At 40.6% G+C, this 21,477-nt stretch overlaps 1 protein-coding gene across 5 annotated transcripts in view; it reads left to right on the top strand.

Moving 5' to 3' along the window:
- RGL1 (ral guanine nucleotide dissociation stimulator like 1) overlaps positions 1-21,477 on the top strand; it is a 157,270-nt gene that overhangs the window by 29,010 nt on the left and 106,783 nt on the right. For 2 of the 5 annotated variants that reach the window (XM_048860422.2, XM_048860425.2), the window contains exons 2-3: positions 4,499-4,656; positions 21,315-21,425. In XM_048860422.2, the coding sequence (XP_048716379.1) occupies positions 4,612-4,656; positions 21,315-21,425 (156 nt within the window). In that variant the 5' untranslated portion in view covers positions 4,499-4,611. Of the gene's footprint in view, positions 1-4,498; positions 4,657-20,084; positions 20,284-21,314; positions 21,426-21,477 lie in introns of those variants that run through there. The other 3 variants (XM_048860424.2, XM_048860426.2, XM_048860427.2) reach the window with 3 other exon arrangements.

Consider the following 21,477-nt stretch of genomic DNA (forward strand, 5'->3'; position numbering starts at 1 on the left):
TTTGTTGGCACTCAGCGCTCTGAGCAGGAATTGCTGAGCAAAGAACATGGGTTCCCAAGAGAGGTTCATTGGGGTAGCACAAACGCAGTCTGGCTGTTTTTTAATTAAAAGCTCCTGCCAAATACTATCATGGGGGGGAAAGGGAGGAATGTATGAAGATTGGAGTCCCCTTGGAAAAGAGAGAAACCTGCCTCAGAAAGCAAGCAGAGTGTTTTCTCTCTTCTAAACTCTTGCTTTTTAGCACTTAACCACGTAACCAGAAGAGACCTGCTTCTGCCCTCCTCCCCCCACAAATCTCTGTTTTGAGTATTGCTTCTCAACAGAGAGACTAAGTTGGAGAAGGATTGTGCAACTTTGGAAATGGTTTTGGACCAGCTAGTGGAACAAAAAATAAGCAAATTCCTTCTCTAAGGAGGTTGCCAAATTATTGACTTACACATCAGGCTACGTTATAGCGATAAATGCACATCTGGTCTTGGTGTACTGCGTGTCTAAACCAACTTTTTAAAGCAAAAAAGTGCAGTGATTTCTTTGCTTCTCCCTTGCTCCACAAATAAAGCTTAAGAAAACAAACCATAAAAAGTAACTGAATGGTGTTTACGGTGGGATACAGTGCCTCTTCACCTCTAGCTTCCTGGTTTTAATCCAGAATAACTCCTTAATAACCGAAAGCTGTTACCACATGATGGCAGTTTGGTGGCCAGCGTGAAATGGATTTGGTGGTTTAATTCCAGTCCTCAGTGGACAGAAGTCCACATCACAAAACCCATCGCTACAGGTAATACTATCTGGCACTTTTATTGGCAATCTCAGCAGAGGGTTTAGGGACTGAACTGTCCTCTCCAAGGTGGCAGTTTCAGGTAAGAGTTGAGGCGTATTGGCAAGGCATTATGGCGAAGCTTGCATTGCATCAGTCTATGCTGTGTATCTTTCCTGTGACTTGAGGACTTAACGCCTCCAAGGCTTCCAGTCTGGGTCTGCTCACCAGTACTAAAAAAGGGGAGAAAATCATGTGCCTCCTATATAGCAGCATGGAACACCTACTATTAGCCTGCTGGAATAATAGTTTATTTTAATGCATTTTGGCCACCAGGATCTGGCAAGAGCATATCTATTATCCCTGCAAGTGACTCAGACATTTCTACGTCAGCAGAAAGATTTTGTGTTAATTTCATTTTTAATGTTACTTCACTTTTAAAGAACACCACAGAATCACAGAATATCAGAGTTGGAAGGGACCTCAGGAGGTCATCTAGTCCAACCCCCTGCTCAAAGCAGGACCAATCCCCAGTTTTTGCCCCAGATCCCTAAATGGCCCCCTCAAGGATTGAACTCACAACCTTGCGTTTAGCAGGCCAGTGTTCAAATCAGTGTACTATCCCTCCCACCACCAAGTCCCTTTTTTCTCTAGTCTTGTCAGAATTTTTTTCATCCAGAATTATAGAAGGGCTACACCAGATCAGACAAGCGGTGCAGTATCTAGGGTTTGACAGTCGGCTGCTTCAGAGGAAGGTGCAGAAAAGCAGTAGCCAAAAGTTATGGAATAACCTGCTCCTGGAAAAGTTTCTTCCTAACTACTGTCATAGTGGTTTGCACATGCCCTGAAGCAGGAGGGTTTATTTACTACTACTTTAAAAAAAATCCTCTCTAATGTAACCGTGCATGTTCTCATTGTCCACATAAATGACTAATCCTTTTTTTGAATCCTACTGAGCTCTTGGCCACAATGATATTTTGTGGCAAAGAGTTTATTGTTTATAATATTCTCCTAACACTAATATTTCATTCTCCATTTGTCTGGTACTTTTCTACTTGATCCCTGGAGAAAAAAAATAATCAGGATTTTGCTTTTACTCTTCCGTGTGTGTGTTTGTGAGACAGCATCGTTCAACATGGGCCTGATTCTGAAGTTGGTACTCCATGTTTTTACTCAGGCAAAACTTTCATTGACTTCAGCTGGAGTTCTGTTTTGCATATAAAATTTCCAGATTTCATCTCATATCTTTAGTAATGTCTCCTCAGCCCTGAGAATAGGGTTGATTTGCTAGCTAGTGCTCTCCTAGTTGGCCAACCGCTGCTTGTAAAAATCAACACAAAACACTGTCGATTCTCTCATGCTGTGTGATATGTTTTTTAACCTTTTGCTAATACTGGTGGGGTTTATAATTGTTATTTTTGAATAAATGTTTTAAATCCAAAGGGCATTCCTCACCAGATCACTTTGGGGCTTCAGCTGCCTGAAATGTTCCATTTCTGTGCTCATCTATTACAGTAAAGGGCACCCTGGAAATACCTAACATAGGTACTTGCCATTGTCCTTTTTAGTAGACAAATGTTCTTATAATACATTAGGGTATTTTATGATTTTTAATTTTATTCCCAGGCAAACAATTATTCTTGATGTTTCTGTTATGTTTGTATGTGTAGCTATCCCTCAGTCCGCTTTCTATTTTTATTATATCATTATACATCTCATTTTCTTTTGTGCTACCTACTATTCCAAATTTGGGTTCTCTCTAACATCTCCCATCATCATGGTATCTGAACACAGGAGGATTTCCCTCTACAATGTTTCCTTTTGGGTTTAGTTTTGCTTTTTGGTCTTTGGCTGGATCTTAAGGATGGTTCAACTGTTCAGGAATAAGGTGAACGTTCAAAGCATGGTCAACTTCCTGTATTTGTACGGTGCCTCTAGCATTGTGCACCTTCCTGTCTTTTGTTTCTGTGTGTCTTTATTTAATGTGGAATTAAAAATAGATGTCATATGGCTGGAAATAGAAACTAACATCCTCAAATGAATATTTTGGCATCCGAACACAAATGTGTCAATAATAATAAACAACTTAATCCCAAAGGACGCTAACATGTGCACAAACCGTGGTTCAAAACTTGTCACTTGCAAGTAATTCTGCTGAAGTCCATAGGAGTACTTGTGTACTAAAGATGAAACGGATTTGGTCCTGTGTATATACTTACTACAGGACTGTAATGCAGCTGCCAAACAGCAAAGAGCACAAGTGACAAGAAGGAAAGTTTTAGCTAAGAACACTTGGGCATACTCTTCCCAAAAGTACAATTGGATCAGTTAATAGCTTAGCCAAGCAGATGGGATCAAAGTTTGTGAAGTCTCATCCAAGGATCCAAACTCATTGGTCTGCATAATATTCAGTTAGCCTACGTCAGAAGGGCAAAAGATTGAGTTGATGGGATTTGACCCTGTGGACCCATATTATTGTTGTTATTTATTATCAGTGCTAGTCAGAATTGGGACCTCGTTGTGCTAGAAGCTTTACAAATACATAGGAAGGCACAACCCCTGTCCCAAAGCACTTTCAATCTAATGAAAGTCAAGATGTGGCAAGGGTGCGTAGCAACCAGGAGGGATGTGGGACAGAGAAACAAAGTAACAGAAATGAGAACATGCATTTAGATGGGCTAGATGCATAACTTGATTGTTCTAAGTCATTTCAACTTTTGTTTTTAACAGAAATAAACATTAGCAGTCCCCACTGGCCCTTTACCTAGCCATTATGAATTGGTGATCTCTTGTATGCATCACAGTAGAAGTAGATCTTGAAGAGAGATCTGAAGAAGGAAGTATAGTGGTTTTATCAGCTAGTTCAAAGTAGGTGTTCCATGCATAATGGTGGCAGAGAAGAAACTATGAATATAATGGTTGGAGAAGCAGACCAATCAAAGATCAAGCCTGGCATCATTGGTAGAGTGGATGAGGCTACAGGGGTCGGAGGTCTCAAAAAGAGCGAATCAGTAGGGAGGAGCAGAGTTGTGAGGGCCTTATAGGTGAATACTCGATGGTTGAATTCAGTGCAGCAGAAAATGGTAGCCAGTGGAGGGATTCAGAGAGGGGATGTGTTCAGAACAATGATCAAGGAAGACCATTTTAGCAGCTGCATTTTGAATGGACTGGAGGAGGGGTGATGTCTGGTGCTAGGGAGGCCAGAGAGGAGGAGTTTGCAGTAGTCGAGATGAGAGACAAGGGCCTGGGTAGGAGTTCTAGCAGTGTGGACAGAAAGAGAAGGCTGGACTTGATAGGTGTTCAACCTACCTTCCTAGTCTAGACCGGATCTTGTTTTAAAATGTGTTCCCAACCTGTTTTCCTAATCTAGACATACCCTTATGGAGGAAGAAGCCGCACGATGTGGACACAGCTTGCATGTGCGGTGCAAACAAGAGAGAGGAGTCTGATATGACACCCAGGTTGCAGGCCCTAGTGGCAAAGCGGTTAATGGTTCCTTCAACAATGACAGAGGGGAATTGGGAGGGTTGGAAAGGGAGATTTGAGACTTACTCCACTATGCCATCTACTCTGACCAGTGGCTTTCTATGTAACTAACAAATATTACATGTGCCTGCCTCCTTATCTATACGATGACTATATTCAATGGATTAATCTCATAAGAAAGAGACCATGAGAACATATAAGGAAACACGTTACTGTTTGTATTTAAAACACCTCTCCCTTATTTCTTTCACACAGATACAGAATTCCTCCTACAAGTATCTGGTTCTGCAGAGATTTAATAGAAGACTGCACAAGCAGCATCTGGAACCAAAGCTCCCACTAAGCTGGAGAGTACACGGCACTGATGTATGGACCACTGTACCCAAATATGGGATACTTTAGAGATGGAGGAGGTAAATCAACTGGAGGTGACAAATTGTTATTGCTTTGCCCTTTTTGCCAAGTCTAATTTAATAGATCTATAGTTTTATTTAGAATCATGATAATCAATAAAGCCCTGAAGTTTCAGTTAGGAAATGAGCAGCAGATAAAACAGAGTTATGTGGTTGTAGAGAGCAGTATATTAATTTAAATGTTGTTTGTTCTGTATGTCTTTTTAGTTCCATTGTTTAGATTTGAAGGGGAGAGCAAGGAGCAGTGCTCAAAAGAAAATTGTAAAGAATGGGGAGCTCTGATATAATGGTGCATAATGTTGTGTTCAGCTCTGGAGCAGGGCTACAAGGAGGTAATAAAGTTTTACAGGATGGGATGAAATGGGGTAGAATGAATGCTGCAAAATATATCCAAAGGGGCATGCTGATAAGTAATGAATTCTTATTTCACTTTAATGTTATCCACTTTGTTCCAGTGAAGCAGAAGAAGATGCTGCTTCTGGTTGAACTCCAAGAAAAAGAAAGGGTGAGGTCCCAATCCAGCTGGAATATTAGAGCCTTTCTGTTGACTTCAAGGGTAGTTGGACTGAGCCCTAAATCCTGCTTTCAGTTACACCAGTGAGACTCCATTGACTTCAGTGGATTTACATAATTGTAACTGAGAACAGAATTGGGTTTAGGGTGCTCATTCTGATTCACAGGCTGTGAGTGCCTTCTCCAGGTCCATTTTAAGAATGGTGTGACCTGGGGAGGAAGTTATGGAATCTAACTGCAGGGTTATGGATTCCCTGATATTTTGAAGCCCTCTTATTTTTTGAAGATTGTCACCTGGCAGAACTCTCAAAATGCTGGATTTCTGAATGGTTGGCCTTCCTGTTGGAACATCCCACGGAAGAGTTCAACCTGTGTGGTCTCTCTTAACTATAATAGAAACCACAAAATAAAGTAATGGTTGATTATCAGTTGCTCCCTATTATTGAAGGGTTGATTCCGACTGTCTTAGGGGACAAGAAGGTGGCGGTAGCATATGGCTCAGCTTTGCTTTGTGGTTCTGGGCTGTTCCCTACACCTAAACAATTCACAAGATGATACTTTAATTCTGTAATTAAACCTTTTGAACCTAAGATGCAGAGTTAATTTCGGGACTTAAATCTTGATCTTTGAAATAGATATTTTAGAAGCTATTAACTAATTCTTAGGGCAGTAGCTGTTCTAGGGGCAGCTAATAAAACTAATCTCTGGAACTAGTCTCTTTAGAAGTAATAAAACTAAATTATTGAATGGGCCTCTTTTGAAATCTGTGTGTCTTCAAAGTGAATGAGTCAAACTAAAGACAAGCCAACTGATTGCAGTTGAATGGGTGGGAGGGGCAAAGTCCTTTTGCTTTGAGCTAGTTAAGATATAAAGACAGAGCTAACTGGCAAAAGTCTATTCAAGAGCAGAGAGAGGCCCCAGATAGAGTGAAAGGTACTGATAGTGCCACGATGTAATTACTAAGTTCAGCATCCTTTGGGGAATAATTGTGATAAACCTAGCACTGTTATACTAAATTTTAGAAAGGGGAATTAAAGAAAAAATGAGGCTAGTCAAAAAGACCCTAAAATCAAAATTAAGGAAATCAAAATCCTTAGTCAGCATGGATGCTACGTAACCATACTATAACAGTCATAGAAGGCATGCATACCCCAAGTGAAAATGGGAAGCAGGAGGGCAAGAAGAAAAACATTATAATTAAGTAGGAAGTTTCACAAGGTTATTCAAACTGAATATTCCTTTAGAAAATGGAAATCAAACCTGAGGAAAGCCAATAAAAAAGAATATAAAGTATGGCATATAAAATGGAAATTAGAAGGGTGTTTTAGAAGCAAACAGCCAAAGACATACCCCACCCCAACCCCCTGCCAGCTTTGTAAGTTTATCAAAAAGCAAGTTTCAGAGGAACAGCCGTGTTAGTCTGTATTCGCAAAAAGAAAAGGAGTACTTGTGGCACCTTAGAGACTAACCAATTTATTTGAGCATGAGCTTTCGTGAGCTACAGCTCACTTCATCAGATGTTTACCGTGGAAACTGCAGCAGACTTTATATACACACAGAGAATATGAAACAATACCTCCTCCCACCCCACTGTCCTGCTGGTAATAGCTTATCTAAAGTGATCAACAGGTGGGCCATTTCCAGCACAAGCAAGAAACTCACAAGGGAATTGGTAGGTCTGCTAGACTACCAGGGAATTAGGGGAGCAATTAAGGAAGATGAGGACTTTTCAAAGATTTTAACGATTTCTTTGCCGTGGTTTTCACCACAGCGAATGTGTTTGTCCTTGCTGCTGTTTGGAGTATTAATCGTTACTTGAATGAGGAGGAAAAAATCCCAGAGGAGGTGTACAGAGAAGGAAACAGTATGTTGGAAGTTACTCTTTAAACGGGTACTTGTATCAGAGGCCGGTTTGGGTCGCAAACCATGAATAAGCTCCCCCTCTCCCCCGAACTTAACTTTGCAAGTAAAAGGAGGAACTGCTTGCTTCACCACGAGAAAGCTTTTTCTTTTTCAGTAGTATGCTATCCCATAAAGATGTCTTTTAATATTACAATATATTTGTGTCGGACTTGACAATAGAATGTTCTTTTGGGATGGAGGAGGAAATCTGGTGTGGATGCCTTAGTGATATCTTACCTTGCTTTAGTGGGCGGAGGAGAGGATGGAGAACCCAGTTCTTCCTCAAAAAGGAAGGAGGAGGAGGAGAAATGAGTAAAGTCCCCTTTCTCTCTCTTCTCCTAGAAATACACACCTGGCTATTGCTTCTTGGGTCAGTAGTGAGATGAGGAGAGGGTTGGTGGACTGTTGGCTCTCTTGTTGTTTTCTGGGGAAATGCTCTCTAAAAATCTGAGCAATTTTTAGGTTATTAGATTTTTGAGAGAAAAAGAACCTTATCGCAAAGAACAAGAGACCCAGAAGTTCAGGAAATTTGTTCAAGCCTTGCGCGGTTCCAAAGTCTGAACAGTCACTGCACATCTAGGGCTAAATCCTTGGTCTGGTTAAATCTGCTTGCTACTTTGGCAGCACAAAGCAGACTTAAAGCTGGTTTATGACATCAGCTCAGTCCTCCCACTGCACAGAGGAATCCTCCAGTGCCCTAAAACTGGCCATTCCCTCACAGCCCAACATGTGTGGGGTATAAGTAGGAGAAAAGGGGGTATAGCCAGAGCATTGCTGTACTTCTGCAGTCCATGGCTGTTGGAATGCCCCCTGGAGGCTGTTGCAGCCAGCACAACTAAGAGCAGCCCTGAGGCCACACTGCATCGGTCATTGGCACCAGCCTGGCCGTTCAAGGATCAGGGCGCTACAAAGACTTAGAGCCATGTTTGTGCTGTTCTTTCCTGGGTTGTGCTGGTGGCAGAAGGGACAGTCCTGAGGATCTGGCCTGCAGTATCTAGTACTTTGTTTTATAAAGTGCTTTGGGATATCCAGGGTATGAAAGGCACTATATAAAACCAGATTGTAACCTGGTCCAAATGCATGCACAAGAAGCATATTGAGCAATAGGGAAACTAAAAGCATGAGTGTACAGAGTAGGCTAAAACATTGCTGCAAAATAGAAAGCAGTGGGGGCTAAGCATCAAGGCCTAAAAAATGAAAGAGGATAAATCAGAAAGGGAGGGAAGAGTATCTCGAAGAGAGACACTGAGGGAAAGGGTGGGGCTCATAACTGAAGATAACAAAGATGCCTAGTAAGTAGCAGAGATTTGTGCTACAGAACATCAGATGAAAAGGGAGAGCAAGAACCAAATGAAACTAAGGTGGGAGGATGGAGATGTTTAAATGCTGGATTTATTTTTTAAACTTCTCCCAAAAGACAACAGGTAGCACAACTAAGAAACACTAACAAATATGACTATAAAAGTTTTTTTTTTTTTTTTTTAACCTGAGAATGAAAAGCAATGATGGTGCATGTGTATGCAACCTTAATGTTCTGGTAACATAGTTTTTTTTAACCTGAGAATGAAATGCAATGATGGTGCATGTGTATGTAATTCCTGGCTCACTTAGATTTGACTGAAACAAAAAGCTGAAGAATCTGTAAGTCCCTGTCAGGTATGATTCTGTCTGTGACGTCTAGCCGAGGTGTCACTCCAGTTATATCAATATCTCACAAGAGCTGAAATCCACTAATTTGACCAAAGACATTTAAAAAGGAAAATCTGTGAATCAGTTTGGAGTTTCACAAAACTGCTGACTTTTATGAGAGAAATATTTTATCCTCTTTTGAAAACAATTGTTTTTTTATGAAGAAATTACTGAGAGTGGAGCATGTCCGTGACAGCGTGTTCGTTTTTGCTTTGTGTTGTGATGTAACAGCGGTGTCGTGGCGACCACTGTTATAGTGATGTAAAGGTTTCCAGGTTATATTAGCCTCCTGTTTTCATTCAGCCATCATATTCCAGAAAATACTAATTTTGGGGTAGTTGGATTTTTCCTGTCATGGAGGTGGATTCTGGTCTCCCAGCAGTGTAAATTGAGAGGAGCTCCACTGTTGTCAATTGAGTTACCTATCATCAAACTGAAATGTAACAATGACTTTTCTTTGTATCTGCTAAAAGTCTGCAAAGTATAAACAAACTTTTAAAATGGTGCAAATGAGAGGAGAATCAGGCCTTTGGACTCTAGTCAAAGAAAGTTTTTTTGGGAAGTTTGAGCAAAACATTTAATCCATTTGTGAATATGAGGAGAGAGAATTTTTTTATTATTTTTTATTTTATTTTTTTGCTCCCTTCTTTTGAACAGCTGTACAGCCTAAGAGGCTGGGGGCTGTGTGCTAAAATCTGACATGGAAATAGCCCTAATTGTGGGGAAGTGCTTTAGAGCTTTTGGCTTTGATTTGACCCAATTATGAGCCTTAGAAAATCATGTACAGATCATGCACTTTAGATCTGTCTTTAAAGCTTGTAAAGGCTGCATCTGAGAGAGGATTTGCTGTAAATGCATGCATTCATGGCCAATTAGGTAGTAAAAAGTAGTGAGAGATACTTCTGTGAAGAGGTGGGGACACCTGGAGCTGTAAAAAGGGCTGCAGACCTTGTAAGTTTCATCGGCGTGAGGGAAGATTCTTAAACACTCTGTAATATCTCAGCCACTGTGCACAAGGGCTCCTAGGAGCTCTTGCCTCTGCTCTTACAGATATTGTAAGTCCCAACAGGACAGAAGAGAGGTTCTGTGGGTCTTGTAAGGAGTGGAGGAGGTAAGAGAGGATTCCTGTGCACTTTGTAATGTGCATCAGAAAGAGTTCCACTCTGACACACCTTAGTGGCTGCATAGTTTATATGGCTCACAGGAGAGGGACTTCATCCTGGGTACCTCCTAAAGTGCATAGACTAGAATAATCCAGTGTTTCTAGAGAAACCATTCCAGATTATGAAGTTTACCAATGTTGTTTCCCCCTTTTGTGTGTGCGTGTGTTGTTTTTGCAAGCAGCATTGTTTCAAAGTCCTGGCAAGTGAAACTCCTTATACAGTAGTACGAGGTGCTACACATGCAGGAAAAGTATATCCTATTGTATTGTGTACACTGAGACACAGTGCATGCCCGTGTAACTGTAGTCTCTGTCACATAAATTTGAACAAGTGGTAGTGCTAAGGTTGCATGTTCATTCTTAACTTTGGTATTTCCTGATTTAGAGCTCTTAACTATGCAACCTTAATGTTCTGGTAACATAGTTTTGTGTAGGGAATATATACTGTATTTCCTTTGGCATTTTACAATCATGCTTGGGAATTCTTTAATGATTTGAAGGCTTCTGCTACCTCCTAGCTTCACAAGAAGGGTTGATCTGGTCAGGGCTAGTTTTAGGGGCAGGTGAGTTGGAAAGTTGCCCTGTATACCAGCTTTTGGGCGAGGGGGTGCCACACTGCTTTTTTCTTTTTGCTCCATTGTTGTCCGGGAGTGACGGCTCCACTATGTTTTTCTGCCATGGCTGGCAAAGCCCTTAGGCCTAGCCCTGAATCTAGTGGGTTCATAGGACCTAGTTTTTCCCAGGTGTAGTCATTTAAATCTCGCCAATTGATTGTAAAGTGGATATAAAACCTACTGTGATGGGTTGGATCACAGAAACCCCCTTGGGACTGCCACCTGATGTGCCAAGACTGCTTCTGCCCCTGCTTTCCCTGGCAGCTTGAGACTACAGCACCCTGTCTTGCTGAGCCAGACGCGCCAGTCTGCTCCAACACAGACCCAGGGTCTGAACTACGTGCCCCAAAGCTGCAAACTTAGCTGAAAGTAACTTAAGAAGTGTTCCTGCCTTTAACACTCAGATGCCCAACTCCCAAAGGGGTCCAAACCCCAAATAAATCCGTTTTACCCTGTATAAAGCTTATACAGAGTAAACTCATAAATTGTTCGCCCTCTATAACACTGATAGAGAGATATGCACAGCTGTTTGCCCCCCCTCCCCCAGGTATTAATACATACTCTGGGTTAATTAATAAGTAAAAAGTGATTTTATTAAATACAGAAAGTAGGATTTAAGTGGTTCCAAATAATAGCAGACAGAACAAAGTGAATTACCAAGTAAAATAAAACAGAACACACAAGTCTATGTCTAATACAGTAAGAAACTGAATACAGATAAAATCTCACCCTCAGAGATGTTTCAGTAAGTTTCTTTCACAGACTGGACACCTTCCTAATCTGGGCACAATCCTTTCCCCTGGTACAGCCCTTGTTCCAGCTCAGGTGGTAGCTAAGGGATTTCTCATGATGGCCACCCACTTTGTTCTGTTCCACCCCCTATATGGCTTTGGCACAAGGCAGGAATCCTTTGTCTCTCTGGGTCCGCCCTCCTTCTAAATGGAAAAGCACCAGGTTTAAGATGGATTTCAGTACCAGGTGACATCGTCACATTTCCTGTGAGACTCCAAGTCTTCGTTCCTCCTAGCCTGACTCACAGGAAGGCCTGCCTGCAAACAGAGCCATCTACAGTCATTTGTCCTGGCTGATGGGAGCTATCAAGATTCCCAGCCACCATTAATGGCCCACACTTTGCATAATTACAATAGGCCCTCAGAGTCATATTTCATATTTCAAGTTTCAGATACAAGAGTGATACATTTATACAAATAGGATGACCACACTCTGTAGATTATAAGCTTTGTAATGATACCTTACAAGAGACTTTTTGCATGAAGCATATTCCAGTTACATTATATTCACGCCCATTAGCATATTTTTATAAAATCATATAGAGTGCAACGTCACACCTACCATTCTGCTTTGGTAGCATTTTACCCTCAGCTTTCACAGGTGTAAATGACTCAGCAAGGAAGGTTCCAGGCATGAAGAATCAGCCCCATAGTTGGTAGTACAGTGCTCACTGTCTGGAATTGAAATGCTGGAAGCAGTTTTTTTGCCTTTCCTGTAAGCTAATTTTCATTTTGATGAATACACTTAATGGCCTGAAAATCATGTAATTTTTGATCCCAGCAGTTTTTTTCCAATCGATCCATTGTGGGTGTACTGGATGTCATTCATTTGAAAGATAATTGTCCGAGCTGATGAGTATTCACTCTGGATGACATAGGGCCTAATTCTCTATTGCACTGTGTGATGGATTCAGTCACAGAAACTCCCCTCGAGACTGTCACTTGATGAGCTGGGATACCACTGAGAACAACCCCCCTGCTGGAACAGGCACCCCTCAACTCCTGTCTTGCTGAGTTAGACACTCCAGTTAGTTCCAGCACAGACCCAGAAGTTGGGCCACGTCTCTCTGCAGTTCACTGAAACTGAGATTCACTCAGCCCAGGGGCTTCTCAGTTAACAGGGACTTTCCCAGCACCCAGTGTTCAGCCTTTCTGGGAGCCTGAACCCCAAATAAATCCTTTTTACTCTGTATAAAGCTTATACAGGGTAAATTCATAAATTGTCCATCCTCTATAACACTGATAGAGAGAGATGCATAGGTGTTCACTCCCCCAGGTATTAATCACTTACTCTGATTCTATTAATAAACAAAAGTGATTTTATTAAGTATAAAAAGTAGGATTTAAGTGGTTTCAAGTAATAACAGACAGAACAAAGTAAGTCACCAAGCAAAATAAAGCAAAAACATGCAAGTCTAAGCCTAATACATTAAGAAACTGATTACAGGTAATATCTCACCCTCAGAGATGTCTGAAAGAAGCTTATTGGAACTAAACTCCTTCTTAGTCTGGGCCCAATCCTTTCCCCTGGTACAGTCCTTGTTAGTTCCAGCAGACATCTCAGGTGGCAAGCATGGGTTTTCTTATGACTGGCAGCCCCTTTTGTCCTGCTCCGCCCCCTTTTATAGCTTTGGCACAAGGCAGGAATCTTTTGTCTGTGCTTGTCCCTACCCCCGCCTCATCAATGGAAAAGTACAAGAATTAAAATGGATTCCAGTATCATGTGACATGGTCACACGTCACTGTAAGACCCCTAGTCTCCATCCTTCGGTTAAAAGAAAAGGAGTACTTGTGGCACCTTAGAGACTAACCAATTTATTTGAGCATAAGCTTTCGTTCAGTTGGCCCACATGTACACAGGAAGGCTTGCAGATAAATAAACCATTTACAACCAATTGTCCTAGTCAGTGGGAGCCATCAAGATTCTGAACCACCATTGATGGCCCACACTTTGCATATAATTACAATAGGACCTCAGAGTTATATTTCATATTTCTAGCTTCAGATACAAGAATGATACATGCATACAAATAGGAGGAATATATTCAGGAGGTTATAACCTTTGTTATGATACCTTACAATAGACCTTTTGCATAATGCATATTCCAGTTACATCATATTCACACTCATGAGCATATTTCCATAAAACATATGGAGTGCTAAAATCTGGCATGGAAATAGCTGATTTTTACTGGGACGCTGCTGCCAGCCAGGGTCCCAGCCGCCGATCCCACTCAGCCCGCTGCCTGCCTGGGTGAACAGAAGCCCCAGCCGGCAGCAGGCTGAGTGGGGCCAGCAGCCCGCTGCCGCCGGTCTGGGGTTCTGTCCGCCACCCCGCTCAGCCCACTGCTGGTCTGGGGTCCCGGCCATCAGTCCCACTCAGCCTGCTGCCGGCCTGGGATACCAGCCGCCAGCCCCGCTCACCTCGCTGCTGGTCCGGGGTTCCAGCCGCCCAGCCCCCTGCCAGCTAGGGTCCTGGCCGCCGGCCCACTTAGCCCGCTGCCAGTCTGAGGTTCCGTCAGGGGGCCCCTGTAAATGTAAAATTTATTACTGGCACAGGAAACCTTAAATTAATGAAGACTTGGCGTGCCACTTCTCAAAGGTTGCCAACCCCTGATCTACTGCCTAGAGTCTGGCTACCTTGTTCCTTTTTCCCTTGCTCTCCTGGACATTCTTCGGCTAGAGGCTGATCATTCTGGTCCCTGAAGATGGTCCTCTTTTCTCTCCTGTTAGGCAGGAGTGGCCCCTGTTAGTCAGCAAAGTTGGTTCCTCCTTGTTTTCAGGTACTGTTATAGGTGTTTTGACTTGTCTTTTCAATGAAGAACCTGGATGCTCGCTATAGCAACAACTAAAAATGAGGAGGGGTCAGCACTATGTAACTCTCTCAGTTCTCTGTGGACTATCCGTAAGTGCTTCATGAACCACACCAGTGATCCATGGTTCACAGCTTCGGAACTTTCCAGGGTTAACTATATTTTAAAGTGTCACACAGTGAAAAGGTTGAGTTTGTACTCACAAGTGGATTTATGGTTCATTTTCCTTGCAAGGGTGAAAGAATGCACAGAGAGAGTCATTAGCAGAAACATATATAATGTATATAGCAGAAGTGGCAGAAACACGTCTTGTCTTCACTAGAAAATATTATCGTGTTTGAACACAATTATGGAAAGTCAAATTAGTTAACACATTGCTGACCCTGGCTGACCAGCCAGTATAGATCATGGCAAATCTTGTTTAACTAATAATTATTAAACCTTGCTGGAACTACAAAATAATAGTTGTAGTAACCCAAGCTGCAGCTGGCTCAGAATAGTTATTCTTTTCTGTATTACCATCAGTCCCTGAGATCTTTATGGATCATCCTTTATATTATCAGAGCCTGGATCCTCTTGGTATTGTATATGCATTCTGATCTCTGCTCCTCACCTTGGATAGGTTGTCAGATACCATAATGATGGGGACTTATAATTTCCTAGATAGGGAAGATTTCTCTTCTGCCTGTGCCACTTTATAGGTGGCCATGAGCATCTCTCTGTATTGAACTTCAGTGTTCATATACTAGGTAGGTCTTTACATATCTAAATTTAGCAGACACTGACTGGTAACTAGAGGGCTAAAATAAAATGAGTTTATTTTTCTGTTTTTAAAATTAATTGCAAGAACAACATTTACAATTGTCTCTAATAACCTCTAAATTTACATACTAGAGTACAGAATAAAAATGGGCACCTGTGTTAGATTTCTAGCCTGTACAGTGGCCATGATTAAAATGTTTCCTTCCTCTTGAAAAATTCTACTAGTTTGAGAGAGATTCCCTGTACTTAATATGGGGAATACCACTGGAACCCATCATCTCGCAAAACAGAATTTTAAGGGTGAGAATTTTAAAGCTGGCTAGAGGATTTGGACACTCAGTTTTTAACTAGGAATCCAAATCCCTTAGTTGGCTTTAAAATCCATTTTAAAGTGTGATCATTGTTAGATAATATAACTGATGTAATAGTGGTGGATAGAGGGTATAATCCCACCAGGTGTTGAGATCCCTCAATTCCATTGACTTCAGGATCTAGGGTGCAATTCAGCAAAATACTTATGCGTGGGCTTAAGTTCCATTGAGTGTTAAGCACATAATTAACTTTAAGCACGTATTTAAATTCTTTGCTAAATTGGGGCCTTAGGTAGGGACAAATGTAAGATCAAATGAGTTGGTTGTTCCAGGCTCCATGTTACATTTTGATTAGGCTTGGCCATGGTCGTTTTAATTTTTTCATAGCTACTAAACTAGTTTGGGGAAATAACTTTAAAAACTAAAAAGAATTATTTAAATTGATTTAAGGAGATAGATAAACAAAAGTCTAATTAAAGTCTCAGTTCTGATCAAGTAAACATTAAAGATTTCCAGATAAGACTATTGTATTTTTATCTTGTTTTCCATTTTCCCTCTTCCCTACAAAGCCATAACTCTTATTGTGGAATGTAACTTCTTCCTCCAAGCTGATCTTGACACTTCCCCTCAGGGTCAGCTGACTGAGAGTACTAGGGAACAAATATACTCTGTCCTATTCCCTACTTCCCTTTGGCTGCACACACTTCACCTCCAAGACTCACTCAGAAATCTACTGCTTTGAAAATGTATTTAAATATGAGTGAATTTAGTGCCTATGACAGTGAGAGGTGGATGATGCTGGAAAGAGCTGGATGTCTATACCTCAATATTCCCAGCCTCATCAGGGAAAGAAACAGGTTGGCAGAGAAGGGGGTTGGCATGATATGTACATGCTCTTACATGCTAACCTAAATAGCAGTTGTATCTGATAATAAGCCTGCCAAGATCTGACATAATTAGACTCTGTGAAATTACAGGTTCAAATCTAGGAGAGTCCAGTTAATCCTTCATCTTTGCAAAGTAGATAAATTTAGTTCTATGCAGATTATTGTGTGGTGTTGGTTTTCTTTGAATCAGTCCTTAAAAGAGTTTCTGTCTGTTTTGCGTTGATATTAGATCTCATGACACTGTGCTGCCCTTGACCAAAAATTTCCCTTTCCCACACTGTTATGAAGTGTTCTGTCTGCAGTGGTATGGGTTGCTGCCTGGCACCCCAGAGGTGGCTGTATTTCTGTGAAGCAATTTACAGTTCTTCAGGATGCAAGATGATGTATAAATGCAAACTGCTGTTATAAAAAGCAAGCTATAATAATTTGGCAAACAAAGAAAAGACTCAATGCATACTTGAATATTATCCTCCCTTCTACTGGTTGATTTATTTATGTATGGTTTGTTTGTTTAGAAATTATATCCGTATCAATTACTGAAGCATCTTGGCACATTACATAATTAAAAATAACAATTTACAAAATAATCAGCTTTGTGAGCCCTTTACAGTTTCATTGAAGAACCTCTTCCACACTTCTAGAATGGCCATCCTGACCCTTGCTAATAAGTAAATCCATGGATCTGTCAAAATCATGACCAAATAAATAATGGCCAGTTGAATCAATTACAAGGGTGGCTGTCTGTCTCACCTGCTATCTGGATGTGGAAGTGCTGACTGACATTCCTGCCTAACCTCTTCCCCCTCCCCCCCCATTTCTTTCAGATATTGGCAACCAGTAGGATTCACAGACATGCACAGGAGGAGGGATTACACCCATGAAGTGAGCTGTAGCTCACGAAAGCTTATGCTCAAATAAATTTGTTAGTCTCTAAGGTGCCACAAGTACTCCTTTTCTTTTTGCAAATACAGACTAACACGGCTGCTACTCTGAACCCTATTTTGAGTGCAAAGTGCTGAGCTTGGCTTTCACTGGCCAGGCAATCACAAAGGCCCCAGTCTTTGTCACTGGGAATCAATGGGGAGTTTTGTCACTGATTTAAATAGGAGAAAGATACGGTCAAATATGAGTTGCTTTCTTCTTTTTTGCATCAACTTGTTGCCAATTTCTTGCAATGAAAACACAATGGATTAGAAGTAATTGCCTCTTTGGTGACTGCTAACTCTGGTGCTGGAACATCATACCTCAGTGTACCGTCAACTGGACAGTTGACCAAGAACTCATCTTTTTGATAATAAATAATTGTCCAGACTTGGTGTTTTACTCTTGGCAGCATGAATCCTCCCCTCTTCACATGATAACCTGTTATATTTTGCTTCTTAATTAGCCAATTTTTTAGAACCAGTTTATAAAATTGCTTATTTCAGTTTTATGTATTCAACACAGATCCAGGTGTTTGCATGTAGAAAATTTTGAATGTGAAAAATTATGTGCCACTTTCAGCATGCAAAATTTTAGGTGCAATTTTACAGGCTAGCTGAGCTGAAAACATAGTTCTAAATTTGTAGGATACCAGACTTAGTAGTCACTTATAACACACAGAGAGACATTATCTGATATAGCACAGGACATATCCTGGATCATTTTGGTATTGCACAACCAAAAAATAAACACACACACAGCCTGAAAAATAGTCAAATCAGTTCAACCATGGCAATACGTTTCAGTCTTAGTTTCCTAGCTTAAAATAATGTTCCTTGTTTCCTGTTGTTAGCAGCTGCAAGTGATAGTCTCCGTGTGTTAGCACCATGCTTGCCCTAACAGTTAATAACATCAATATGTATAAGTAAGTCTACCGGTAGTTAGAGCAGGGGTTGGTGCGCCTTTATTCCATGTTTGGCTCTGTTACTATCTCAATGAGTGATCCTGTGACATTGATTTCTGTGTGCTTCAGTTTATTGATCTGAAAAAGGGTTACTAATACTATACTATTTACTTGCCTCACTGAGATGGTCTGAAGAGAACTTAATTAGTGTCAGTAAAGTACTTTGAGATCTTTAGATGAGGCACATTCGTGTCTGTGCCTATTATTTATACAGTGGCAAGGTTCAGATTGGATATCTGATTGAATGTGGAGGTTGAGGTGGCTTGGACCCACAAGTTCAAATAAATTTGTTAGTCTCTAAGGTGCCACAAATACTCCTTTTCTTTTTGCGAATACAGACTGACACGGCTGCTACTCTGAAACCTGTCATTATGAAGAATAGTAAGTCGTGTTTGTACAGTGCCAACCACAGGTTCCCAGTTCATGACTAGTGCTCTTAGGTGCTATGATAATACAAATCATAAAAAAGAATAACTCTGCAGGGGTTTCTAGTCTATGTAGAGAAGGTGGTGAGGGTAATTAGGGCTTTGTGGCATATAATGGAATGGTAGGTACAGGCCAGTGTTGTTTATGGATTGTATGTAGAGGATAAGATGTGAAAATGTTGTGTTTTCTTGGTTAATAGTGGGAAGGTGGCTTACAAAGAGAAGGTGAACTGGAAGAGCTAGAACTGATCTTTGGGGTAGATGGCACTTACATGCGGTATTGGGTGGCTGGTGTTCATTAGTGTGCCAGGCATGGGTAAATAGAATGAGAGTGAGTGGTTTGTATTGCAAAGGTTGAAGATGTGCAGTGCGTAACAGTAAGGTTTTATATCATTGGGAGAGGCATAGATGGTATGGATGATATACTAACAATAGTTTGAGCTATCCTGAGCCATACTTTCGAACTTCTGGAGATATTTAATGTGCAATCTTAGCTTTGAACATCCTAATTTTTGATTATTAGTTTTTTAAACTAGAACACTGTTAGTTTTCTCCCCTTATGTCACTGATATATATTCACAACCAGAACTCTTCAGCCTACTTGATTTTTTGATACTTAAAAAAATGTGGCCTTTTTCGTTTAAAAAGCAACCCATGTTTGTGAATTGCTTGTGACACTTTCATGTACATTACTGATTTTGAAAATGGACTAAGAACTAATGTGATGAGAGCCTCCAAAAGGACTCCAGGTAATTTTTTGCCATCTCATAATTTGAAAACAATTTGGGCAAAAAGCTCCAAGTTTGGCTTAATTTTCTGTCGTCCATGAGGTTTCTACATCTCCTTGTGTCCAGAGAGCTGAACTGTGTATCACATCATCCTGAGTGAGACTGTCATCTTTTCAAGGCAGTGATCCTGTCATTTTATACTTGTTCTGTAAAGTGCATTTTACACTTATTGAGTTGGGTAAGTAAATAATACTGCAGGATTCCCATGAACATAGCTAGAATCACCACTGAAAAACTTCAAGTTTTCTTAATAGGGAAAGAAAAGAACCTCTCTTATTTGATTGGAAACTCCTGAGTCTCATTTTGCTGAAGTGAGAATGTGTTATATTTAAGTCTTTTAAGTGAAGTTTTCAGAAAGTCATGATCTTCAGTTCTGCCATCAGATCAGTGCACTATTAAACCCTTTTTGAATGTTTCAATTCTGAATGGTTTTCAATTCTAAAGGCTTTTAGAATATTGAGGTACCATTTTTGTGCTTCTGAAAGATAAACTTACTCCTCTATTGGTATTGCAGCTTTACATTGTTAATGCCTGGCTGGAGTCACTCTGATTAGATTATTCAAAGAAGTCTACGCAAGTGGATAATAGCAGTTTATTTAACCCTCCCCCTTCACCACTCCCCTCTCTTTGTCTCTTATAGTTAAGGGGGGTGGGGGAATTACTTTGGTACCTAGTATATGTCAGGAAACTAAGATAAACTTCAGAGGCTTAGCACAATGTTGAAGGGTCTTTAAGCACTGAAAGATTATTTTATAATAACTTTTTATATATGCTGGAGCTTAGAAAGGGGAGTTTAAATTTATAAGCATAAACAGGAAAACCTTACATCACTGTGTGTGCGTGGGGGGAGGAGTCTCTCTCTTTCTCTCTCTCTCTCTCTCTCCCCCGGCACACCACTTACACAGTTCTTTGTGGTCATGAATTGACTGCAGAACCCAAGCAATAGAGGCAGAGTGGTGTCTACTGAGTTGAGAAAGTATGTGAGAGGATTGTAAAAGCTATTTGCTTCAGAACAGGATCCATCATGCCCCGTCGATGTCCTGAAGAGGAAACTGAGAATGAAATTGCTTTGGAAAGCTAAAATGGTAACTAGAGCTCCCTGACTTCTCTAAAGACTTCCTAGATGGAGAATCCCTATTTCAGGACTGGATTGTATTCTTTCTGAGTGAATCTGGCACACTGATGACATATTTGTGTGCAACTTTTTGTGTCTGCAATCTCTTGAGACCCACTTTTAAAGTCTCTTTCTCATTGTTCCTTATTATTATCTCTCAGTGTGCATTACTGCTTTTAAAATGATGCTTATCTGCAAAGTAATTGACTTTCTGTGTCTGTTTGTGGAGTGTCACAGAAGAGGGAAACATTTGAGAAAGGGAAGTTAGATGAGTCCTTGAGGATGAATTCAGGATTTTTTTTCCCTGGCTCAGCAATAGTGGTTTGTCTTTGTTTTTATATTTTGTTCTTTAGATTAGGAAATATAAAATGGAGAATTATTTCAGGTTATGTTTCAATTAAAGTTTTAGTGTGATGATATGGTGCTGCTTCTGCTTTCTGATATTCGTAACTTTCCTAGTCTTAGCCCTGTGAAGGTTTTGTAGCCTGAAATAATATTAAAAAGCAAAACAGAAGTGCTTTTAGTCCCTCATGTCAAAAGAAATAGACAACTGTATTTTAAATAATTTTTTAGTTTTTAGTTTAAATGATCTCAACCTATGTAATTCCTCTGTTTTAAAGTATAATTCCTTCCATAAAGGAAAACCAAAGAGATTAATTGCTTTTAAAAAAGTTTACTAATCAGAATGGAATCATTTCCTTCAAAAAAGACAACAAAACTATTTAAAATATGTGCAAGTCTAGGAAAAAGAACTAAATGGAAAGTCGGGGTATCCTGATACCATAGGAAATGGCAGCTTGCCAAGAGTATCTCAGCATTCCCTCAATCGAAAAGTGTCCTGTAATGCTTTGATTCTTATATTTACTTTATACAGCCCATCTTGTGCACTGAGCTCTGCAATAAGGAGTATAGCAGCTGGTACAGATTATGGTTAGCAGAGAAGGGGGGAAAAGTACCTTTTTTTTTTCCTTTCTCTTTTTTTTTTCTCCCCTTCCATGGCAGAGCTCAATTCAGGACGGGGGTGAAGAGGTAGAGGAAGGAGCTGTTTACCATGTCACCCTCAAAAGAGTGCAGATTCAACAGGCTGCCAATAAAGGAGCAAGATGGCTAGGGGTGAGTAAAACCGGCACAGTGGCATCTTGAGAAATTACTTGTAGACTTTGGA

The sequence above is a fragment of the Caretta caretta genome, chromosome 8 (assembly GCF_965140235.1).
Source record: "Caretta caretta isolate rCarCar2 chromosome 8, rCarCar1.hap1, whole genome shotgun sequence".
In the NCBI taxonomy this organism is placed as follows: Eukaryota; Metazoa; Chordata; order Testudines; family Cheloniidae; genus Caretta; species Caretta caretta.